Source organism: Panthera leo, chromosome B1, assembly GCF_018350215.1.
Source record: "Panthera leo isolate Ple1 chromosome B1, P.leo_Ple1_pat1.1, whole genome shotgun sequence".
Lineage (NCBI taxonomy): Eukaryota > Metazoa > Chordata > Mammalia > Carnivora > Felidae > Panthera > Panthera leo.
The window spans coordinates 40631500-40657236 of NC_056682.1; the positions used below are offsets into that span (position 1 = coordinate 40631500).

The 25737-nt window shown below is 48.0% G+C and overlaps 2 protein-coding genes across 2 annotated transcripts in view; one reads left to right on the plus strand and one right to left on the minus strand.

Annotated features, from left to right (window-relative positions):
- The first annotated feature begins 905 nt into the window (after positions 1-905).
- Positions 906-25347, plus strand: PLAT (plasminogen activator, tissue type). The gene is given in 15 exon segments (XM_042934744.1): positions 906-995; positions 12037-12134; positions 12988-13030; positions 14795-14932; positions 15511-15621; positions 15982-16156; positions 16819-16910; positions 18390-18564; positions 19102-19187; positions 20786-20981; positions 21093-21229; positions 21391-21531; positions 22623-22789; positions 24359-24425; positions 24428-25347. Coding segments are annotated over 14 exon segments (1689 nt in total). The 5' UTR covers positions 906-995; positions 12037-12062; the 3' UTR covers positions 24517-25347.
- Positions 17837-25737, minus strand: part of AP3M2 (adaptor related protein complex 3 subunit mu 2) — a 34991-nt gene continuing 27090 nt past the window's right edge. The window contains exons 9-10 of the transcript XR_006201589.1: positions 18947-19048; positions 17837-18021 (exon numbers count right to left, since the gene is read on the minus strand). The gene's annotated coding sequence lies outside the window, so the exon portion shown is untranslated. The remainder of the gene's footprint in view (positions 18022-18946; positions 19049-25737) is intronic.

The window sequence follows — 25737 nt, forward strand, 5'->3', positions numbered from 1 at the left end:
GCCTAAGCGTTTCCCTTACACCTGCTGCTTTTCTTTATCAGTCATCTGCAGGTGTTAACAAGTCAAACAGGCTGTCTATTTCCAGGAGCATTCACATTTAAGAGCAAACTCCAGAACATGGGAAAGCTTCCCTTCGTTTAAGAGATGGATGGCTAGTGATAGAATTTCAAGGCAAGGCTGTGCAGAAAAAGCGTTTAGACAGAGCATTGGCTCAGGCCCACCCCACCCCCCACCCCCTGCCTTTATTCCACAGCCCCACTCAGGGAATGCTGGAGCTGAAAAGACCTCAGCCATCTCTTTGCAGAGAAGAGAAATGAGTGGCAGGACAGGTACCTGACGCATATTCCAGGCTGGGAATTACTTTCCACTGTAGAGGAGCCCTGCCCGCCTTTGTTTACTGCCCTGCTTTCCCCAAGTGCTCCAATTTTGGCACTTCTGTGCCTGGAGGCAACTGGTCCACCTGTCCAGTCCTTCCAATGTCTTGTGTCCAGAGGGGCAGAGTCATTGCTGGACATTCCTGAAGAACCAGTCAGCCTCGGCAGTGTATATTTTCTAAGAATAGCAAACTCCTCTTTCCATGATAGGTTTGCAGCCAGCTGACCCCGAGGGTCTCTTTTAGGTCATAGACTAGGGCTTTAAAGGAAGATGATCGTCAAGGTTCTGTTCAACTCCCAAATTCCTGTGATTCGGTGACATCAGGATTGTGAATAATCAGGCTGGCCCGAAGCCAGGCTGGGCTGTGCTGCTTCCATCATAAACTTCCTCCCCCTCTTTATAAAAACAGGCCCGCCCCGTTTGGCTCCCTCGTGGCCCTGTCCACTGGGCATCCTGCTGCTGCAGAGAAACCCGCCCACCCAGGGCCACCGACCCCACCCCCTGCCTTGAAATTTAAAGGAGGCCGGAGCTGTGCAGGGAGATTGGAGCTGAGGTCCTGCAGGAGCCCAGGGCTGAAGAGAAAGCCTCTCCCAGGGAGGGAAGGAAGACAAGCAGTGACGGTAGGTCGAATTCTGTGACTCTCTGTCTGCCCATCTCCTCTTCTCTCTCTTAAAAGTCTTTCTGGCAAGCCGAGCCACTAGAGGAATACCTTAATGAGGGACTGACTTTGTAATGCAGGCAAAAAGAGGATTAGTTAGAATCAGTGCCCAAACAGAGCCTTCGTTCTGTATCTGCATTTCATTGGGATAGGCTGAAGCTGTTTTGAAGGGCGAGGTGGTCAGGAAAGAGAGAATAGGAGGGATTATGTCTTGGAGAAGAAATCTCTGTTTGCAGAGTAAAGGGGAAAGTGAAAAGAATTGTAGAGAAATGTTCTGAATAGACAATGGGAGCACCTCATGACTAACGGGCAAGAAATGTGAATGAACTGAGCTACCTCCGGGATTTGGGGCTATCTGAGCCTGGAGGGTCCCTGGCCATGTCGGGCTGCCCTCCCTCCTCCCCGCCCCTGCACCCAACAGAGCCCATCAAGAACTTTAAGGAACAGGGGCTAGGGATGCAGGATGGTCAACTTGCCTCCGAGCATGATTAATTAGTTGGGAAGTGCTGGGAAAGAGAAGGACGCATCAGAGAGAGGCCTCTGATCTCCCCCCACGACCCCTCCCCATCTCCACTGGTCAGTTTGTCCTCTGGCGTTTTGCCCAGTGTGCAAGTGTGAGGTCCTCTTTAAGGATTCTCAATTACGGGGGGGGGGGGGGGGGGGGGATAACATCAATGGCTTTTCTTTCAAGAGCATTCTGCAGGAAGCATATCAAAGCTTTCTAGATTTTCATTGTTATTATCTTTATTTTCTTAACCTCACTGGGAGGGAGGACAGGAGGGAGCCAGGAAAGCAGAAAAACATGCTGAGCTCCCAGGTAACTAGTGACAAACTCAAATGCAAAGAACTGTGGTACCAATGATTGAGCTGAGGCAGTGACCAAGCTGGAATAATAATGGTGGTCTCCTGCAGTGGGTTGACGACAGAAAATAATTGTGTGTGTGTCTCTGTGTGTGTGTGTTTGCAATTCCATGAAGATATTCTGCAAATACAACTATTATGGGGAGTCCCCTCAAAAGTAACTTCCTAGCAATTCTTGCCTGTGGGGGCAGGAGGACTCATCCTGGGATCTCAACACTGACTTGTCCGGAATCAATATATGACAGTCAGCGTGAGTGCTTCCTGTAAGCACAGAGCCAGACTCAAGGCACCAGCAGGGATTTGTAAATATTGAAACAGAAATAGCTCCATTGCACCCATCAATTTATTCTACCTAGAATATTCTCAGAGACACCAGACTCAAAGCTCTGGATCTCATCAAGAGCAAAAGTAGCTCCCCACTGCCCAATAGCTCAGTCTCTGTCCAGACTCCCTAAGACCAACTCAGTGTATTTTGTGATGCCTCTTATCAGATACTCCTGGTATCTGTGCTACTCCTCAGTGGCTTCACCGGAACAGCTCCTGCAGCCAGGGAGTAGCTGAGGGACAGCAGTGTTGCTGTTTTTTGTCCTCATTGAGGATGGGCTCTGGGACTTGGCTTTTATTTCCTTGGGTCCTAACATGTTGAGCAGACTATGCTCAGTACCTTTCCAACTATTGCAGCCAACATCCCAGCCACACCTAGTGACCATACCGATCTAAGTCTTTTGTAAATGAGTGGCTGGGACCACAGAACATTTGGGGAAACTTACTTTCCAAGGGAGGCCTATTACTAAATCTGCAAGCAACAGCTTTTCTGGTTATGGGGTTTTATAGCAACTGAAGGGGCCCTCTGGCTAAGATCTAGCTTCAGGACTTCCAAAGCTTCTAGTATGTATGCAGGTTATTTTCTATCATACAGATGAGGGGGCAACATGGTTCATAGCAATGGTAGTGAATTTCCCTCTAGTCAAAATACAAAGTCCATACACTTCTCAGAGATACTGAGTATCTGGTGGTGAGGAAAAATTGGGGTTTTGGGTTGAAATGTTCAATTTCACTTGATTATCTGGCATTGTGCACCTGCAGCCTCAGAATAATATTTTTATTCTCTGTGAGTGAATTGCAGCACTGCTCTGGTAAGATGGTTAGGATGGACAACGGGTGACCAGAATATTCCATTCATTCCTTCCTTGGGTCATTAGCTTTGCATGGAGAACAATTCTGTCTGTAGTTTCAGGCTATGAACCTTGGGCAGGTTCTGGTACTTATCATGATTACCCAGAAGATGCTAACTAGATGGTCTTTCTCTAAAGCTAATGCAACGGAGTGTCCTTAGCAGCTGCCTAGCACTATCTGTGCAAACAACCATGACCCAGAGGGCGACTCTTGGCTAGCACACCCAGCTGAGTTGCAAAGGACGGTTTGGCTATTTGGTGCTCCAGACGCATGCATCAGTGCCTTGGAGAGGTCGGTTGGGGATTGATCTATAAGATCTGATTCCAACTTGAGCCTCTGAAGTAACCACTTCAAGGTCAGGCTGAACCCAGATACTGGGATACCTTTGTATTCAAAGCCTTTTCTGTTTATTATATGGTCCCAAATATTCCATTAATTTACAACTAGACATTAGGGAATTGAAACTGAACATGCCCCAAAGGCTCTTATGTCCTTGGAACTCTTGGGCTTTCCAAACCACACTTCCCCCTAGGGATGCCCTTGAAGGCAGAGGCTGGGGTTTGTGAATCAACTTCCTTTACCCAATGGAAGGTATTTGTGCTGAAGAGTAAGCAACTCTGGCTGTTTGCTGCTGTTATCCTGGACCCCGCACAGTGTTGTCATCTTGGGGATATGCTGTGTCAGGAACGCCCCTTGATTTTGTTCAACAAACAGCTTCTATAGTATCAATTCCAGGAGCCTACCTTGACCAGCCCCCTACCTCAATGAGAGTGAACTAGATCTCCTTCCTCCACATTCCAACAAGACCCTTTCTTCCTCTGCATTTCCACCTTCTATCCCTACATCCCTGCGTATCACAGTGCTGATCACACTGTACTGTGATTACCTAATTACTTGTCTGTCCCGTTCCTAAACTATGAGCTTCTGAAGATACAGTATATATGTCTTTATACCATGGAGCCTGTGTCTGGTACATGGTTGGTGCTCAAGAAATGTATGATGGTAAATACATACAGTTGGTAAATCTCCACCTGTGAATTCAAGGAGGAAATGAGACTGAGCTGGGGCTTGAGGGAGAGATGGGTGGGTGGGGGATCTGACAGATGGCATTCGAGGATGACACTCAAAGAGGTTCTCAAGTCCCTTTGTTAGAGATCTTTGCATGAACAGTTTGATGTCAGCTGAATGTTTTGCAGGTTGGGGACAGGACGTAGGGAAACTAAACCTAGTAGCCTACCATGAATAATCTAAAAGAGAAAGACTACTGGTCAACTAGATCTTTTGTCACATTCATAGAAAAGAGAAACTGGTTTTATTTTGCCTTCTTGTAGCAAGAGCTGGTGTCTGCCACCTGGGATGCAGAGAAAAAGGGAAGGTTTTGTTTTGTTTTGTTTTGTTTTCCTTTTTCTGGGAAGCTCCAGTTTCCTTATTTTTATCACATAATGTCTCTGGTTTTTGAACATTTCATGTGGTCGGCATCAGACAGCCCTTATCAGGAGCAACAGCCCAGATCTTCCAGCTGTCTTGGGCACCAGTTCCTGCTTCCTCTGAGAGTCCACAGCAGCCCTGGCTTGTGTGGTGTAAATAGGTCTGGGAAAGGCAAATTAAAAAAGAGATTAAAAATAGCATAAGAGATACCACCTCATATCCAGGAAATAAGGGCTCCCGTTAATACTGTTCTGTGCACACGTACATGAAAGGTGTGAACTTTTCTTTCAGTCGTAATGAATCTAGTTGCAGCTTATCACAAGATGCCCACATGATCCAGGGAACAGGATTTCGGTATTAATGCTTGACCACACTGGGAACCCCACAGAGGGTGGCATCTTTTCTGCCTTGGTAGTTTTCAGTTGTTTTTCCAGGAAGAAGTTGTAGACTTTGGTGCTCCCATTGTTGAAGGACACTTGTGACAGTAAGCATAGCTGACTTTACTGCCCACTGGCCATTTAGAGGGCCTCTGTCTGCTTCTTCTCTAATTGCTGTAACAATTCAGCAAGGCGGGAACGATTCACCCATTAGAAAATCCAGGAAAACACACACAACCTGTAAGTGGTAGTAGGAATTTGAAGTCAAGACTCCAGTCTTGCAGGGCGCCTGGGTGGCTCAGTCGGTTCAGTGTCCAACTTTGGCTCAGGTCATGATCTCACGGTCCGTGAGTTCGAGCCCCGCGTAGGGCTCTGTGCTGACAGCTCAGAGCCTGGAGCCTGTTTCAGATTCTGTGTCTCCCTCTCTCTGACCCTTCCCCGTTCATGCTCTGTCTCTCTCTGTCTCAAAAATAAATAAACGTTAAAAAAAAAAAAAAAAGACTCCAGTCTTGCTCCAGTAAATGCTATGCTCCTTGCATTTACATGCTACCCTTCTCATATATCAACTCTGAGCACATTAAAAACATTACAGTCCAGGGGCTCCTGGGTGGCTCGGTCCATTGAGCGTCCGAGTTTGGCTCAGGCCATGATCTCACAGTTTGTGAGTTCAAACCCCGCATCGGGCTCACCGCTGTCAGTGCAGAACCCGTTTTGGATCCTCTGTACCCCCTTCTCTCTACCCCTTCCCCGCTCACTCTCACACACACTCTCTCTCTCTTCCTCTCAAAAATAAATAAACTTTTTTTTTTAAGGTTTAAAAAACATTACAGTCCAGCATCAGGACACAGTAAGGAGTGGTGGAAAGCATGTCGAGTTTGAGTCCTGACACCACTTGTCACAAAGTGTCTCACCTTAGGGCCAAGGCTTTTGTACCTTTTTTATTAATTTTTAAACGTTATTATTTATTTTTGAGAGAGAGAGACAGTGCAAGCAGGGAAGGGGCCGAGAGAGATGGGGACAGAGGATCCCAGGCAGGCTCTGCGCTGACAGCGGTGAGCCCGACGCGGGGCTCTAACCCACAAACCGAGAGATCATGACCTGAGCCGAAGTTGTATGCTCAACTAACTGAGCCACCCCGGTGCCCCAGCCCTTGTACTTTTTGAAGTTAAATTCTCTCGCCTGTAAAAACAAGACAATAATATTGCCTTAAATGATTCAATGGTTATGAAAGGGTTGTAAAGTTTGTAAACCCTATGCCTGGCAAGTGGGAGATACTCGAGTGCCTGTGGAGCAAGTGGCATGAATCCACATGCAGTTCTCAAAAATATACTAGAACATCCCTTTCAGGTGAGCCCAGTGAAATGTGGACAAACTCAGTAATGATACAGTGAAAGCTTCTGATCATTTTTCTCATTCATGTGTGTTGAATTCTGGAGGTAAACTGAAGAATTATCAAGGTATTGTATATTTAATTGCCTTGCAGTGATGATGGCTTTAGGGAGTGGAAGGGATACGAGGAATTACCTTCGTGCTTAAAATGAGACACAGTTTTAGATTAACATCAGATTGTTTAGATTCAGTCTTCGAGGTTAACATTTTATTGCACTGACTAATGGAGTCAGCTTTTGCCAGCAGAACCTTGTTTTTTCTTCACAAGATTATAAGTTTATTAGGGAAGGGTTTCTTGTATTTTTATGGTAAAAGGAGGCAGGATGGACTTCTGTTTTCCAAGACCCACATCCAACACGTCCTCATTCCTTCCAAATATCTAGAATTGCCTGGCAAAGCATGGGACACGGAGCAGATGACAGTGCTCAGTGTAGATTTTTCTGAGTTGCCAGGTTAACTTAGACCCAGGTCATATGCCTATATTTTGAAGATGCCTTGGAAAGAATGCTGCTCTTGAGTGACTAGTGAGATGGGTGAGAGATAGGAGAGGATTCTATTCTATCACCTCATTGGAATGGATCAAGGTGATAAGAAACAAACCCTTCCTCTCTTGTCCCCCAGTTGTAAAAGAGCTCTATTCAAGAAGAGGGAAAAACTTGGACACACAGAAAATGAAGAATTGAAAAGTTAAGAATTGTTTACATGTTGTCAGTTTTTGAAAATGGCTTTTATTCTGAGAGCAGGGCCTTTGTGAAAAGCAGGACCTGTATACGCAGGACCAGGGTTACCAGGCTACTGGCCCCCAGTTCTGTGCTCCCTCTGGAACTTGCAAAGGTGAGCTTTTGTGGGGGCCCCACCACCTTTCCTGTGTCCGGGTCCTCCCACCATCGCACCCCCTCTCTTGCCCTGACCCTACAGACGTGCCTTTGCTGTTCCAAGGAGTTCTTCCTTGGACTACTTTTTTTTCTAATTTTTTGGCATCCATTCTGGGCCATGATGGTTGGGGGGGTGGAGAGAGGGTGTTATTTGTTTTAAAGCCATGAGTCATTTTAGAGTATTGGTATTCTTGGAGACTGACTCTCTCTTACTAAGGTTTCCAGAGAGAAGCTTTGCAAAGCAATAATAACCCAGGAATCTCCTCTACCAAAGATTAAGGTAGCAAACCTTGCACACAGTGTAAAATTTGATCATAGTATCAACTTACTTTTGTCTTTCCCTTGCAATTTCCATCTTCTGTCTAGCTTGCTCATATTTCTGCCTTTTTCTTGCAAGAGTAGCAACTACAAGTCCCCCAGTTCTATACCTGCTGGAGCAATTGCATTGTTTGCTCCTAGAACCCAGAACTTGATTGACTGTATTTATGCAGCTCTTTTATTGCCGGTCACCTCCAAGCATGTGGTTGTGTTTAAATAAAATACTTATACTCATTTATAAGTGTGTTAGTTTACACCCATTACGTCATTTGTTCTCACAACAGTGAAGACCACAGAGTTAGCCCTGGAAGAAAGCTCTAGAGTCCAGACCACTTGGATTTGCATCCCAGGGAGCAGATTTTATGTCTCAAAATATAGATGCTTTTGCGAAGGGCAGCGTATCAATTTTTATTCAGTCACTCTAACCTTCTGTGAATGAGGATAGCGGTTCCTTTCCGGAGGACAGATTTTTCAGAGGGAGCATGGAGAAGGTAGGACAGTGGAGGAGAGTGCAAAGTGAAATGCAAAGGCACTGAGGACAACAGGTCACCCTCAGGAATGACCCCCAGGCCCTTCCTCTGGCTGGGTGCCTATCAGTCAGCACTCTGCCATGTTACCACTGCAGAAATGAACACTTGAGTTTCTGGCTGGCAGGATCATTGATTTCTCAGCTACAATGGCATACTTCCTTGGCTCTAGGAGAGTAACCCCCTCCCTGGTTACCAGTCCACTGTTCCCATTTTTCCCCTGGAACAGTCATCATTCACTGTTGTTCAGAAGGGCCAGTGAACAGAGTTAACTCTGTTGCTGTAGCCGGCAGGACCAACACAGCTTTGAGGCAGGGAGGTCAGAGATGCTCTAGGAGCAGATGAGGCTGCCGCACACAGATGTGCAGGCTGAGTCCCACACAAGGGTGCCCATCCATGCATCCTTGAAATGCAGTCCATGCTTTATTTGCCAGGCCATGGGTCCTGTTTTTTTGTGTGCTTGTTTTTTAATTTGCACAGATTCTTTGTCAACTTGCCAAGCTCCATGTCTATTGAAGTCCATCCACCAGAGAGGGTGCCTTTTGCAAATCTGCCAAAATCAACTTTGTATGCTAGGGTGGACCTGCTGGGGCTGGGTCCTTAGGACCCAGGGACCACAGGACTTATGGCCATTCTACCATTACTCTCATACAGTGATGCTTTCAGGGATTCAGGGATTCCAGTCCAACCAAAGTGAGACATCCTAGTGGTTTGTCTTTTTTCTTTTTCCTTCTCCTTCCTTCCTTTCTTCCATCCCTTTCTCCCTCTTCCCTCCCTCCCTCCTTCCTTCCTTCCTTCCTTCTTTCCCCTTCCTTCCTTGCTTTTTTAGTGTTCTGACTCTGGGAAACTTAAATATAGCAAAAGGAAGAGAACACAGAAAAAAAAAATGACAAGTCTTTGTATTTATAAAATGAACCCCAAAGGACTTCTTACCCTTACACCTCGCATCTGACTCCCACATGGTGCTTCTGCCTTTGGTGGCAGCCTGTGGTTCATGTTGCTGAAGTCTGCCCTGGCAGAGGCCCCATACACCCAGAGTCTGAGCCCCTGTTTTTGGTATTCACTTGGTTCTTTGTCCAGGCACTGCCCCCAGATCGCTACAGCCACCTCTTTAATGAAGGAAAAACAAGGACACATTTTTTCCTCCTCTCCTCTTTCTCCCTTGTCTTTGGACTACACTGCTGGTCTGCTTGCAGGATGACTCACTTCTTTGTCATCCTCTTACCCCGTTCAGCCTGTCCAGCTGCTCTCATTGCCTCTGTGCAGCGAGATGGAGCTGTTGCCTTGTTGGAGACTGTCACTGGGTCAGCTCAAGGCCCGGCAAGGCCCAAAAAAGTGGAGGACAGATAGAACAGAGATGGTCTCGAACTCTCCCAGGAACGGAAGACAAAAGTAGACCCCTTTGCCCCTTATGCCCCTTAGTCGCCAAAGGGTTTTAACATGATGCAGCTGTGGGAGCCGCCACTCCAGCCCTAAGTCATGCTGTGCCTCCCTGATCTGGTCGCCCTCTCCCATTTGTCCAGGGAATGCAAATGTGTTAATATTCCATTTCTCACTTCGCAACTTTCTGACATCTAGAATGGTGTTCCATTTAGGAGGACCCAGAGTTTGTGGTTGTTGTTGTTGTTAGGCCCCTGCGTTCTTGAAGTAAAATGGTATCCCTGTATCCCAGTGGGCATCCAACCCCCTGCGCTTAGGCTAATGAGTTTATTCAAAGGGCTGGTTGGTTTGACATGCAACGCTAAGAAGGGTTAAGTTCTTTGTTGATTGGTGACTCGTTTACTAATTCATTCATTGTTTCATTCAGCATTTCTTCATAAAGTCCCAAGAGCTTAGAGGTCCCCCTAACCTCAAGGCCTGGCCCAGATAATAAAGGATGGGACAATCTATACACTACAAGAATCAGGACTAACATCAGGAAGAAAGAGGGGGGATCCATGTAAGAAGATCCATTTTAACTTTTTTTTTTAATGTTTATTTATTTTTGAGACAGGGAGAGACAGCATGAATGGGGGGAGGGTCAGAGAGAGAGGGAGACACAGAATCTGAAGCAGGCTCCAGGCTCTGAGCTGTCAGCAGAGAGCCTGACGCGGGGCTCGAGCTCACGGACCGCGAGATCATGACCTGAGTCGAAGTCGGATGCTTAACAGACTGAGCCACCCAGGCGCCCCAAGAAGATCCATTGTAAAAGGTTATAAAGAAATGGGATGAAATGAAGAAGGGAAATTTAAGAGGGGTTTCGGGCCATTTTAAGAAAGGGGAAAGGTAAGGAAACCTGAGAAGGAAAGTCCGGAGCAGATTCCTGCGGTCAGAAGATTATACTGAGTGTTCTTGTTTCTGATGGCCTCAACTCCCTAACTGCTCTCTTCAGAAACTTTGGGAAACCTGTGAGCAGTAGAGAGCTTCCTCCTCAGAGTGAGAAAGCCGTCCCCCTCCTCCAAGAGCACACCCTACCCTGCCCTACCCTGCCCTACCCTGCCCTACCCTGCCCTACCCTGCCCGGGAGGGGGGCCTTGCTTGACACACCAGATTAGAACAAAGGCCCAGATCCTGCCTTCTTTTGGCTTCCTTCCCAGTGGGGGAGGGGCTGGGGAAGGGCCGTGCTGGTTGGCAGACGCCCTCTGAGCCTGGGTGTGCGAATCTCGTTGACCAGCCCCCACTGCCCTCTCGCTCCCTCTCCCTCCTCTGCCTGTCCCCGGCAACCCCAGAAGAAGCAGTGAGGCAGAAAGAGTCCTCCCACCACCCCACTCTCTTTCTTTGTCATCCTTGCTCTGAAGGGGGCCTGTGGCCAGTGAGGGGAAGAGCACTTCCAACAGGGAAGCTTTTTGCAAAGAAACAAAGAAGGAGCCAGAGCCAGCCCAGGATGAAATTTCTGGAAGCCCCTGATCTGACAGGGCCTGAGGACCCTGGGGATGGGGAGGAGGGGTGGGACCAAAAGTTGTTGTGACTGAAGGGAAATGAGTCAAGGGAAGAAATGCCCTGATTTAATTCTTGTGGACAAAGGAGCGAGTGGGTCTGCCAGACCACAAAATAACACCCGACCAACTAACCTACTTTAAGCTGCTGAGGGCAAGATCACTGGGGAACAGCACATGGAAACTGGGAATTTTGGGTCTAGGAAGATCTGAGTCTAATAACCAAAAAGCAGATGCTTCTGTTCCTTTCTGCCAACCTACACTTTGCTGGCCCGTCTGTAAAATCCGAGGGAGCTGTGGGGAGGGTGCGAGCTGGTGCAGGGGAGCATTTCCTGTGCTGGACCAGGAGGCATGCCAGTTAAGAACCCAGGTAATCTGAGGTAGTCTGGCTCTGTAACGTGCCCGCAATAGAATCCCTACGGTGTCCTCCAAGAAAGTCAGAGAGGGGACATTTCTGTGGTTCCATCTCCCAGGGCAGGAATTCACTTCTAGGAAAATCAAGCCAGGGCATGGGGTACCCAGGCTGCCAAGAAGTGCCAGGGATGGCCTACGCTATTCAGCCCACAGACATCCCTGGGCAACATGATCTTCTAGCAACCCATGTCCATTGATGGACTAATGGATAAACAAGATGTGGTCTATACACACAATGGAATTTTCTTCAGCTTTAAAAAGGGAGGAGAATCTGACACATGGCCACCACATGGATGAACCTTGAGAACATTATGCTAATGAAATAAGCCAGTCACAAACGGACGTGTGTTGTAGGATTCTACTTATGTGAGGAAACTTGAGAGTTGTCATATTCATAAAGACAGAGAGTACAATGGTGGTTGCCAGGGGAGTGGGGAGTTAGTGGGTCGTGGGTGTAGAGATTCAGTTTGGGAAGATGATAAAGTTCTGCAGATGGGTGGTGGTGATGAATGTGCTTAATGCCACTGAACTATACACATATATCAATGGTTAAGATGGTAAATATGCACAATTAAAGGAATCTTCCAGATATTTGTGGCATTTCCCTCTGTGGGAGCGGATGCTGGAGGGGAGACGCCATAATAAAGTCATGGGTTCTTGAGTTTTATCATATTCCTTCATCTCTCAATCACACGATTGAGCTTTTTTCCCTTCTTCTTCCAGAATTTAAGGGACGCTCCAAAGGAACGATGAATAACCTGAGGAAAGAGCTGGTGTTCACCCTGCTGTTTTGTGGGGCAGCCCTCACCTTGCCCAGCCAGGTGGGTGTGCGGGTCAGGTCTGTGCCCTCCTCCACGGGCCTATGGACCCTCAAGGCCCTCGGGAGCCCAGGGTGGGCTAACGTCAGAGTGGAGAGGCAGAGGTCAGCATTCGCAGAGTATAGTGCACATACTCCTCTCTGTGCGGGATGCTTGGGATTCAGGGTTCCGGGGGGCAGAACTCTAGGCAGTTCTGCTGACCTCAGTAAACAGTTCTTAATTCTACCCCACTGTCTCTGACTGCCTTCTTTGGAGCTGTTTTTAAAGAATGTGCTTGAATTAATCCATAAAGTATTTGGGAAAGATAGTGCCTACACAGTGAGCCGTGGAAGCTGGGAAGCCACCAGTGCCACTCGCCATCTAACTGGGATGGGAGCTGTCCTGTAGACATGCTCTCTAAAAATGCCCAGCAAACAAGAGCACCATCATGGAAGGCCCAGCGAGATTTTAGAGGAGAGAGAGTTGGGGATGGCTACATGGAGGGAATCAGCGGGTGTGTGTGTGTGTATGTGGGTGTGTGTGTGACTACAATTCCACTCGCCCCTTGTGGCTATTTAAATTCAGAATTAAATAAAATTTAAAAATCCAGTTCAGGCTATGGTATTGGACAGCACAGATATTAAAGATTTTCATCATTCAGAAAGTTATTCTGGCGGCACTGGTCTAGAAGGGGAGGAAGAATTAGAAAAGAAGGCGAGAAGTGGACATTGCACCTGGGGCCAGTTACCTGAGGGGGGGCTCCTGGGGCAGGTAGCATCTGATTGGCAGGTGCGCCAGTGGTCTCTGGATCAACCACCATTGTTCTTAAGATACCTAATATGTGCTGATCCTTCCTCCACCTCTGGTGGCTTTGCAGGAAATCCACCCACGATTCAGAAGAGGAGCCAGATCTTACAGAGGTAAGATGACGCTGAGGTCAGTGGAGGGGGTCAGTGGAGGCGGGAGGCAGAGTCAGGACTTAGGAGCTCCAGGCGCTCTGTCAGGGAATTTATCTGCCACCACACCCAGCTTACTTGAGCTGTGTGAAGGTGAGATTTCGCAGGGTGATTCTGCAAAGGCACCTGTGTCCCCCCTGCCCATCACTCAGCCATCCACCCAGTTAGCCGAGGCCAGGTTTGAGAGGCCAGAGCAGGTGGCCCTCAGGGAGTCACAGAGCTGGTGGGAACCTGCCAGCTCAGTGGCCCGAAACCCTGTGACACAGGTGAGAAACCCGAGCTGGAGATGGAGCGGTGACCTGCCTAAGGTCACCCCATGGCCAGCTGCAGCTGTGCTGGTCCTCCAGGGTCTTTTTCCTGGGCTGCAATCCCCTTCCCACCTGAGTCCATGTGGCATCTTTGTCAACTGCCATCTCTGTGCTTCCATTTCTTCTGTCTGGTAAAAATGGGGTAACTAAGCTGGGTGGTCTCACAGGAGTTCCACAGTTGTGGAAAGACTCTCTCTATAAGACCGAGTCTAGAGTCGACTCTAGAAACCTGAGGAACATCCCCATGAGCATTAGGTAGGATTCCAAAAATAAAATATGCCAGCAGCCGGATTGTCTTGACTCTTGTTGGAAGAACTCTGGGCCCAGCTTCAAGTCTGAAGCCACCAACTTGGGGCCTTCATCTCTGTCCTTCATGACCTACTTCCTTCGGGTCTGGGAGGCTTTGCAACACCTCTTTTGAAGTGGAAGTTTCCTCACAGTGAGTCATGGCAGTAACTCTTAATGCCTTTGCTGTTGGATAAGCATTTCTGACAAGGGTGTCCTGACCCCAGGGGACCCTCCAAAGAAACAACAGAAAAATTATGTACAATGAGTGCTTGTCACGTCTTTAATTAATGAAAAGTTAAAGATTTGTGAAGTTGGCTTTCTGGTTTGCGAACAGAGACAAAGGGTGAGAATATCAATGCGAGCACTTAGACTATATTCATTTATACAAAAAATACTGGCAGGAGTAGCACATTTCCCACACAGACTAAAATGTGGATTTTCTTTCTCTTGGGCTAGCAATGCATCATTTCAGTGTGGTAATACTCATGTGGATCAAAAACTCTGGCAGGCAATTTATACGTATACATGTGCATATTTTAGATGAATTAATATGAAAAATTAGAGTCTTACTTTGTAAATGTATTTTGATCGATAAATTCTTCCAAGATGAAGGCCCATCAGAAGAAAAGTAATTAAAGTGGTCTTTGGTGACAAATTCTTAGGTATCTGCTATCTTCTGGCCGAGGGCAAAAAAAGCATGAAGGATGGGTTGTATTAAAAGTGAGTGAGGTTCATATGTGGAATTTAAGAAACAAAACAGATGAACACAGAGGAAGGGAAGGAAAAATAAGATAAAAAGAGAGAGGGAGGCAAACCAGAAGAGGCTCTTAAAAGACAGAGGACAAACTGAGGGCTGCTGGAGGGGAGGGGAGTGGGGGATGGGCTAAATGGGTGATGGGGATTAAGGAGGGCACCTGTTGGGTTGATCACTGAGTGTGTTATGTAAGAGATGAATCACCGGGTTCTACTCCTGAAACCAATACTACACTGTACGTTAACCAGCTTGAATTTAAATTTAAAACAAAACAAAACAAAACAAAAAAACTGAGGGATTTTCTCAGTGGAATCAGGGGCGGGATGTCAGTGTTTGGTGAGTTGTGCCCTCAAGAGGCCAGCCTGTCTTTCGTTACAGTGACCTGCAGGGATGAAAAAACACAGATGCTGTACCTGCAGAATGAGTCGTGGCTGCGTCCCGTACTCAGAAGCAACCGGCTGGAATACTGCTGGTGCAACAGCGGTCACTCGCTGTGCCACTCGGTGCCCGTCAGAAGTACGTATGGGGGTCCCTGGGTGGCTCAGTCAGCTAGCCTCTGACTCTCGATCCTGACTCCGTCATGATCTTACAGTTTCTGGGTTCGAGGGCTGACAGTGCAGAGCCTGCTTGGGATTCTCACTCTCCCTCTCTCCTCTGCTGCTCTTCCACTCCCACACACACTCTCTTTCCCTCTCTCAAAATAAATAAATAAACTTTAAAAGTATATATTTTTAAATGTACATATGGACTGCCAGTGGAAGCTTCGAGCTTTGGGTCCAGTTTCCTGGGCCCAAACCCTGTATTTCATGTCCCTGGCTTGTCCAGACCTCCTTTTGCCTTGGGCAAATGTGAATGTGCTGAGCAAACAAGCAAGCCTGGGGCCTGGGGCTCTGCCTTCACTCACCCGGCCTCAGCTTCCTTGTCTGTCAAATGGGGAGAAAGTAGTACCTACTTCATGGGGCGCAGTGAGGATTAAATGAGTTATTTTTGTAAACTGCCTAGAACAGTGTCTGGCAGGTAGAGCGCACTCTTAAAATTTTAACTCCTTTATCCTTGGAACTGCTTTGAAGTAATTCCTTGTTTGTACTTGGCAGGTTGCAGCGAACCGAGGTGCTTCAATGGGGGGACGTGCCGGCAGGCTCTATATTTCTCAGATTTTGTCTGCGAGTGTCCTGAAGGGTTTTCAGGGAAACGCTGTGAAATAGGTGAGTGGTGGGTAGGTGGTGCGAGAGAGGGACAGAATCCCAAATCTTCCCAGGAAGGGGAGGAAGAGTGTGGTGACGGGGGCGGGGTGGGGACAGGGAAGGTCGTCCAAGGGTCGGTTAGGCAATCAAAGCGCTGGGCCCAGTGGGTGCCGTCTTGGGTGCTGGGCTGGAGTCTGGCTCTGCCGCCAGTCAGCTGGGTGAACTGGCCGCCCCGTTTATCTCCTTTGCTCCGGTAGCTTCCGCAGCCAGCCCGCCACACTGGCTTGGGGGTGATGCCAGAGCAGGTGCGAAACCCCTTTGGAAATCTAAAGGAAAGAGGGGGACTCACATGTGAGATGTCACCTGTCCTGTTTTGATCAGATGCCAGTGCCACATGCTACAAGGACCAGGGTATCACCTACAGGGGCACGTGGAGCACAGCGGAAAGCGGGGCCGAGTGTATCAACTGGAACAGCAGCGTACTGGCCCTGAAGCCCTACAATGGACGCAGGCCAAACGCCATCATGCTAGGCCTTGGGAACCACAATTACTGCAGGTGAGAGGGCCGTCCTCCCTACCGGGTGGGCTTTCCTCTGGTGAGGAGCTACTAGAGTCGGGGAAAAGGCCTAGTTCAGATCAGCCATGGTTCCCCAGAGACAGAGAACCAATACATTAGATACACATACAGGAATTTATTATAAGGAATTGGCTCACCCAATTGTGGGGGGTGGCAAGTCTCACATCTGTAGGCAGGCCAGCGAGGTGGGCGCTCAGACAGGCTTTGACAGCACAGTCTTGAGGCAGAATTTCTACTCAGCTTTTGCTCATAAGGCCTCCCGCAGATTGGATGAGGCTGCCCACAGATGGAGGATGATCTCTACTCAGAGTCGACTGCAGCTGTTAACCGTAGCGATCTCTTCACCACAGCACCTAGGTTCATGTTTGATTAAATAACTGGGCATTATAGCCAAGGTAACACATAAAACTAACCGTCACAGGCCACCCCTTGTCAACATGGCTCCTGGGCCTCCTTCAACCATACTTACTCTCCACATGAAGACAATGACCAGGTCATACTTCCACCTAACACGATACAACTGCCCTGTGTACGACCAGAAATGCACTAACCTTTTCCCCAGAAGAGGATGCAAAGGCCTTGGGTCTGAGAGGGAGACTTCCCTTTTCACCTCCTCTGGCCTTCCCTGGCTGCTTTTTCAGGAACCCAGACAGAGACTCAAGGCCCTGGTGTTACGTCTTCAAGGCAGGGCAGTACAGCACTGAGTTCTGCAGCACGCCAGCCTGCCCCAAGGGTAAGCACAGCCTCCCCGCCTTCCCTGGTGGTGTCTGGGGAAGAAGAGTCTCGAAAGACAGATCTGATAGTGTTTCTACAACTGAGGAGACGGAGGAGTGGGCTAGTGGTTGACCATTTTATTCGCAGAGGGAAGAAAGTCAGGAGACTCAGATCTTCACTCAGGCCTGGCTTCTAACTAGCTGTTTGACCTTGAGCTGGTCTCTTTACCCACCCCCGCCGCCCCCCCCCCCCCCCCCCCGACCCTCAGGTTCCTCGTTTACAGAGGAGAAGGTGGGCCGCATGGGTGGTTTCCAGTCCTCTTGAGGATAAACAGAGATTCTCCCTTTTGTGATTGATGGGCTTAATTCTCAATCTCTGTCTCTCTCTTTAAAAATGTTTAATAAGAGAAAATTTCCCAAATTTAAAAACCCTAAGTTACAAAAAAGCACCCTGAGTTCTGTGGTGCTTTCACAAACAATGATGTCACAATAGTATGAAAAAGAAGTTTTAAAGTTCTAACCACCCATATACGATAATAATGTACATTCTGTCTACAGGTAGGTCTGACATACCTGTCTGTGAATTTGAGGGCTCTTTACACTAATTCTTTTTTTTTTTAATTTTTTAAAATCTTTATTTATTTTTGAGACAGAGAGATACAGCGTGTGAGCAGGGAAGGAGCAGAGAGAGAGACACACACACACAGAATCTGAAGCAGGCTCCAGGCCCTGAGCTGTCAGCACAGAGCCTGACATGGGGCTCGAACTCATGAACTGTGAGATCATGACCTGAGCCGAAGTCGGACACTCAACCGACTGAGCCACCCAGGCACCTCCTCTTTACACTAATTCTAAAGCATCCTCCCCACTCCCAGGATTGGTAAAATTGGGACTCACTGGTCTAGGTGGCCCTTTAATTATACTGTTTATAGTGGTACACTTTGCCAGTTTCAAATTGGGAGAAAGGAGGGTAAAATGGGGGCAAATAGGTGAAAATAGGCAGCATTCCTGGGTCCATGTCCTCTCTCCTGCTCGAGCCCAACAAATCCTTCAGATCACTGGCAGACAAAATCTGGGAAGTTAGGGGCTGCGGACATGTCCGTCCATTGAAGATCCTTGGTTCGCCACAACCTGTCAAGTACAAACCAGGAAACCCCCTGTTACTTTCAAAGCAGCTCCAGCAATAATCACCTATAATTGAACACAGCATCCCTGTCTGCTGAATGCGAATCCACCCTCAGCATCACTCGACACAGCAATCTAGGAAGCCACATCCAATCATGAAAGTTGGCCCAGCAGACAGAAGCCACTTCGCATCCCTCTGTAAAAGGGTTGGAAGAATGAGGAAAGAGGGGAGTTGGGATGCTATCACGTCCTTCTTATGGCGAGCCTGGCTGCCTACAGCCTCTCGGGCCAGCGGCTCCGGCTGCAAACCCTGATATGCCTGCTGTAGCATTTAATTGGCTATGTGTCAATGTGAGACTTTCTTTTGTTCCAGAAAAAAAACGGGGACTGCTACTTTGGAAAAGGGTTAGCATACCGTGGCACCTACAGCCTCACCGCGTCTGGTGCCTCCTGCCTCCAGTGGAGTTCCAGGGCCCTGATAGGCAAGGTCTACACAGCGTGGAAGAACAACGCCCAGGCACTGGGCCTGGGCAAACACAACTACTGCCGGTACGTAGCACAGGGGCCATGGGTTCCTATCTGGGCAGGGGGCAGGAGTGGGCGGTGGGATGAGAGATTTCATGCCTAAAGTTGTATGAAAGACTCAGTGGGTGGGAAGGAACCATGGACATTATCTGGCCGCACGTATTCATTTGCTGGAATAACACCTGTTATGAAGAGTGAAGTTCACCAGTGTTTCAGCCCACATCCCAGGCTAGAGGTGCCATCCCACAGCCACTCTGTCCTCATTGTTCTGTTCCTCTGTGGCACCTTTCTCCCAGTGAGTCATAAGAGTGTTCTCATAGCATTGCTCACGGTACCTTCCAACACACCTGCAAGATGACGATGTTATATTGCTGATAGAAAAACAAAGTTAAGATTGTTTTCCTACCGTGAGATCTCTGATGGAGCCAAGTTCAGAACTCAGGACCCTCCTGCCCAGCTCAGTGTTTTTGCCATCGGTTTACTGAGCCTCCTTCCTCGCTCACGTGGCCTGCGATGGGATTGAAAATGTGATTGAGAACCTTGACCTCTCTCACCATCTAGGAACCCAGATGGAGATGCCAAGCCCTGGTGCCACGTGTTGAAGGACCACAAGTTGACGTGGGAATACTGTGATGTGCCCCAGTGCTGTAAGGGCTGGCCCTTGGCCACATCCCTCTGCCCAGTCTCACCTCCTGGCCATTTCCTCTACCATTCCCCGTGTCTTCACAGCTGTCTGCTTCAGACCCAGATTTTTAGGAGGGCCTTGGTGGGGAAGGGCCTCCCATGACTGGAGCCACGGTAGGATGACAACACTCTGGGCAGGTGCTCACTTCCCACGCACGACCAGGATGGGAGGGGCAGAAAGAAAGAGAAGAACTTGCCAGTTGCTCTTAGCATTTATTAGGCTCTAAACTTCTCTCTCCAGTTGCCTTTATTAATGATTGACCATGAGGTCATAGTGAGCATAGAGGAGGATAGCTCTCATATGTGGCTTCCTAGATAGCAAAGTGCTCTCACTGTGTGCTCCCGACAACGTGGTGACAGGCAGTCCTCCTACGTCCAGCTTACTGATGAGGAAAGCAGCTCAGAAGTCATGTGGCCTGCCCAAGCTCACTGGGCTCTGAGCCACACAGCTGGGGTCTGACACCGCATCCTCGGACCCCACAGCTTGTACTTCTGCTGTGAGCTTTTCCACCTTTCCCACAGAGCCCATTTAACACAGGGGGACTCTGGAGGGGGTTAACACTGGGTTAGTGGAGGGGGTGGAAGACAGAGAAAATTTAAGTTGGCACATTTTGCTAAAAAAAGACACTGAGAATAGATTATTATAAACTTTTTAAAAGTTTATTTATTTATTTTGAAAGAGAGAAAGAGTATAAGTGTGAGAGGAATGGGGACAGAGAGAGAGAGAGAGTTTGGAAGAGCATCTAAGCAGACTCCATGCCGTTAGCGAAGAGCCCAATGCGGGGCTCCGAACTCACAAACCGTGGTATCATGATCTGAGATGAAGTTGGACACTTAACCAACTAAGCGACCCAGGTGCCCCTCTGTGAATAGATTATTATTACTCAGTTCCTGTGAATGCACGTACCTGCCAGAATGTTTCTCAAGGAACGTATTATTTAACTGGGCAAGTAAGACACAAACCACCAATGAACTCACAGCCAAAGTCCTACATGGTAGGTCCTCAGTGGGCAGGATCAGCAAGCTCATTCAGAGCCTGGTGGGCTGGGAGTGTTAAGAAAGCCTCAAGAGGAGTTGGGATTTCACCTAAGCCTTGAAAAGTGGGCAAAGTTAGTAGATGAAAAAGAAATGGGGAACATTGCCCTTTGGAGGAAGTTGCACTGCCGCGTTATTTCTGCAGCCAGGCAGCAGGTGCAGGAAAAAGCCAGGAGTAATGAAGCACGGCAGAAAGACCCCCAGTTTGGAGTCTGGCAGGTCTGGGTTCTAATCCAGGTGCCCCTGTGATTTTGGGCAAAAATTTCCCAGACTCTCTGAAGTTCCATGTCATGAGGGTTAAAGGAAGTGTACCTGCGATGGTTGGCATGTACCATGTACTCGACAAATGAAAGCTGTGGTTTTTATTACCATGCAGACTGTCCTCTCACTCTCTGCTAACCTGGAGAAGTGCAGTAAGCCTGTAGAAACTTGGGGTTCCAAGAGAAGAAACCAAGATAGGTGCTCAAGGAACCCCCCGCCAGGGACCACAGGTCTGACGTCCCTTCTCTTTCCTTTCCTCTCCCAGCCACCTGTGGGCTGAGACAGTACAAGCAGCCTCAGTTCCGCATTAAAGGAGGACTCTACGCAGACATCACCTCTCACCCGTGGCAAGCTGCCATCTTTGTCAAGAACAGGAGGTCACCAGGGGAGAGGTTTTTGTGTGGCGGAATACTGATCAGTTCCTGCTGGGTCCTGTCTGCTGCGCACTGCTTGCAGGAGAGGTAGGCACTTCAGAAAAACCCAGTAGGTCTCCCTAGACTCTAAGGCCTTGAACCCAGGCCTGTTAGAAGGAGCCTTACAGTGAGCAGAGCATAAGGCTGTTTCCCCATTAGGTATCCTCCCCACCACCTTAAGGTGGTCCTGGGCAGAACGTACCGAGTGGTCCCTGGAGAGGAGGAGCAGAAATTTGAAGTAGAAAAATACATCATCCATAAGGAATTTGATGACGACACTTACGACAACGATATTGGTAAGATGTCACATTCTCCCCGCTGCGGACGGCACCATACACAGCCACACATGTGCACTCACACCTCTTCCCCCCCCCACCCTCGCCTCCTCCTTCGTCTTCCTCCCAAGTCAGAAGCAGCCCTTCCCACGCGGCTTATTCCCTTCTTCCTCTTCTCCCAGCACTGCTGAAACTGCAGTCAGACTCGCTACAGTGTGCCCAGGAGAGTGACACTGTCCGCACCGTCTGTCTCCCTGAAGCTGACCTGCGCCTGCCTGACTGGACAGAATGTGAGCTGTCTGGCTACGGCAAGCACGAGGCGTGTAAGTGGAAGGAAGTCTCGGCCCCATCCTGTCTGTCTGCAGGACAGCAGGGCATGCACTTTCTGGTGGAAGAAAAAGCAGTGACGTTCTAGCCCTGGTTCAGGCACTGATGTAAATGTAGGCAAGTTCCCTGCGGACCGAGAACCCCTCACCTGCCTTCCCTACTTCGCAGGGTCACTGTGCAGGCCACGAAGGGTCTGAGTAATACAAGTGCTTTGAAGAGCTTCAGACTTCAGGAAGGTTCTGATAAGAAGTGGAGTACAGTGATTAGGGGGTGTGGTTCTTTTTTTTTTTTTTAATGTTTATTTATTTTTGGGACAGAGAGAGACAGAGCATGAACGGGGGAGGGGCAGAGAGAGAGGGAGACACAGAATCAGAAGCAGGCTCCAGGCTCTGAGCCATCAGCCCGGAGCCCGACGCGGGGCTTGAACTCACGGACCACGAGATCGTGACCTGAGCCGAAGTCGGAGGCCTAACCGACTGAGCCACCCAGGCGCCCCTAGGGGGTGTGGTTCTTGGACTCTCTGGTCGCGTAGTCCGGAGATCAAATCTGAGATCTGCATCTTGTAGCAGTGTGGCCCAGGACGGGGATTTTTGTTTTACACCGTCCCAAGCCCCTGTGTTCTCACCAGTAACATGGGGGTAGACTTAGCTGCCTCCTTAGACGGTGAGAATGAAATGATAGTAGGTGAAGGCAGTGGTTTTCAACTGGGGTGATTTTGCCCCCCCAGCAGACCCCGGCAATGTCTGGAGGCATCTTTGATCGTCACAACTCAGGATGGAGGTTTATACTAGCATTTAGGGAACAGAAGCCCAGGATGCTACAGACATCTGCAGTGCCCAGGAGAGCCCCCCTCACATTATCTGGCCCCAATGTCACCAGTGCTACTACTGAGAAACCATGGGCTAAACTCTGTAAGATTTCTGGCTTTGTCAGTCAAAACAATCTTGACGATTTTGTAGGCGTCCACCTAATATGTGTGAAAGCTCGAGACAAGTTAGCCATTATTGGAAAATTTGGCTTCCTCCCTCCAAAAGGTTTACAAATACTTTCCCTAAAACCATCGGACATTTTCCCTTCTCTCTTGCAGCTTCTCCTTTCTATTCTGAGCGGTTGAAGGAGGCTCATGTCAGGCTGTACCCAGCCGGCCGCTGCACGTCACAACACTTGTTTAACAGAACCGTGACGAACAATATGCTGTGTGCTGGAGACACACGAAGTGGTGGGAACCAGGCAAACATCCATGATGCCTGCCAGGTAAACACGAGAGTCTCGCCAGAGCCTGAACCCACCCAAGGGTAAAAGTGTCCCTTGGCCAACAGGCTCCGAACCAAGAAACAAGTTACAGCCAGAACCGGGGGATCTCATCTTGAGGAGGCAGTGGAAGTTCGAGATGAGGGCCTCAAAGAATAACACAATCAGAGAAAGATCAAAGTTACCCAAAGTTATGAAATCTAAACTGCAGGAAATTTCCCCAATGTCTCTACCGGAAACTCCACCTGGTTCAGGGTTTCCTGTAGGCCCAGGCAATTGATTGACTATTGAAGTGATGGATAAAGCAACACAAATTAAGCAGTTCTTTTTTTTTTTAATGTTTATTTAATTTTGAGAGAGACAGAGCACAAGCAGGGGAGGGATGGAGAAAGAGGGAGACACAGAATCTGAAGCAGGCTCCAGGCTCTGAGTTGTCAGCACAGAACCCGGCACAGGGGTCAAACTCATGAACCACGAGATCGTGACCTGAGCCGAAGTCGGGTCGGATGCTTAACTGACTCAGCCACCCAGGCGCCCCAAATAAAGCAAATCTTGACTTCTGGGGGTGCTGGAGAACTGGGGTCTGCCACGTAGAAGGGGGAGGAGGGGCTGTAGCTTACTAGGAAGGGGGACATGGATGATTTGTGAGAAATAAGTTTTAAAAACTCTTATTCAGCCCTAATATGAGGTTTTTAGCCTGGGAAAGCAAACTATTTCAGGTTGTCTGTGTTGGCATCCTTATCAGAGTTAGTACTTCTCTTTCGTGATAATGAGGGACTGGGTATGGGACACAGACCAACCTGTGGCATTAGGACCTAAATATAACCAAGGCACAGTTATTGATGAGACATTTTCAAACCTACAGTGTGTCAGGCTCTCCATCGAGGGCCTGGGGGTTGGAGGGGAAACAAAAAGAAGGAAGCAGGGCTCTTGCATCAAAGACTTTGTGGGTTTTGTTCTTATAAGGTAATCATATCAGCCTCTGCCCTCAGTTCCTTGACAACCTTTGTCTCTTTCTGAATGATTTCTTCAGAAACCTCAGCTGTACCCCTGGCTCAACAGTCATAAAAAGTTGTATGCAAAGTGAAAATATGATCTGCAAGCTTCAACTTAAAAACAAAAACAAGAAATTATTTTGGTTCAATAAGACGGTAACAGCCAATTACCCAGAGTCTTACAAAATGTCATATGTCGTTCTCAGAGTTCTTCATGCTCTCTCCCAATTAATTCCTATAATAACCTCATATGGTAGCTAGCATGAAGTCTATTTTACAGAATATTGAATATTGAATACAGAATAAGAATATTGAAGCACAGTGAGTCTAAGCCCACATAGCTAGTAAGTGGGAGAGTTAAAACCAGGGTTGTGGCCTGAAATGTCTGAGCAATTATCTCAATTCTACTTTGCAATGTAGAACCTAATCCCCTACAGGATCAAGATCTTTGAGATAACAATTTCCCTCTCTGAGCTAAGTACTTTGAAGAATACGATATTAGCACTACAATATTAACCCTAACTTCCCCCTAAAGAGTCTGTGTGTTGTGCAAACTGACCTGTTCTCTCTTTTGCAGGGTGACTCAGGTGGCCCCTTGGTGTGTATGAAGGACAACCACATGACTCTAGTTGGCATCATCAGCTGGGCCTTGGCTGTGGGCAGAAAGATGTTCCAGGTGTATATACCAAGATTACTAATTACCTAGACTGGATTCAAGACAATATGCGACCATGACCAAGGACTCCCAGTTCCCTGACATCGGGAGGAAGCCCCAGCTTCCTCCACTTCAGAAGACACACCAAGGCGGGGTGCTTCTTCACAGAGATGAGCCATAACACAGTACAAGTGGGTGGCGGGTGGGGGGAACCGATAGGAGAGGGGAGAGGATAGGTTTTCACAGGTACTTCCCATTTTAGAAGTTTCCAGGGGCTAAGATTGGATTTCAGACTGGATTCTGTCAGCTGAGAAGACAGATAAAAGCCAACCCCTCCTGGAATACGACCATCTAGGGCAGAAGAGAGGTAGACCAAAAGCCCCACCTCCTGATCTGTCAACATGTGAAGTGCTGGAAATGGGACCACAAAGATGAAAGCATGTCTCAGTAGTAAAAAAACAAAAACAAAAACAAAAAACAACCCATCATCTAGATCCTTCAGGAAGGAAGGATTGCTTTAGAAATGGAATGTCTATTTATACCCACAAGGAAGCCCAACATGGGCCTGCTAATACGGGATGGGCTGGCTGGCCAGATCATGTCCTCAACATCTTTTAAATCCAGTGTTTGGCTTTTCCCTTTCTCCACTCTACAGCTCTTGGAAGGAAATCCTTTTGTGGATAGTGTAAATCTTTTTTCTGTATAAACTTTATAATAAAACAGGAGACTTGTATCATTTTAATACCTGATAAACTAGGCTTTAGTATATTTATATCAATCCATTTTCATTTTTACTTTGTTGCCACACCCCTGTATTATACTGTGCTGAGATAATAAATTCAGATATATTTTTCACATATTTTCCCAAATCAGAGTGGAGTAATATTGTTACGTTGGCAGTATCTCACGGCTTATTTATTCTTGTCATTCATGGTCACATCTTTAAAATCATTTCAAATATTTCCTTTCATTCATCCGACATATACAGAATACTTTATAATGTACTAGTGATGGGCTCTTGGAATGGTGGTGGGGTCCGGAGCTGATGGCCAAGAAAGAAATCTTGAGACATCTTGGATGCAAAAAGGTGATTCTTAAAGCACAGACACCGGACCCCATGGGCAGGAAGAGCTGCCCTGGGACCCTGAGGAGAGACTGATTACCTACTTGGGAGTTGGGGGAGGTAAAGTCAAGGGGAAGTTTCCAAAGGGATTTTCATATGCTAAAGAAGACTCCCAGGCTACTGGAGGCCTAGCTATTGTCAAGCTAAGATTGTTTTTCCCTCTAGCAAAGCATTTAGA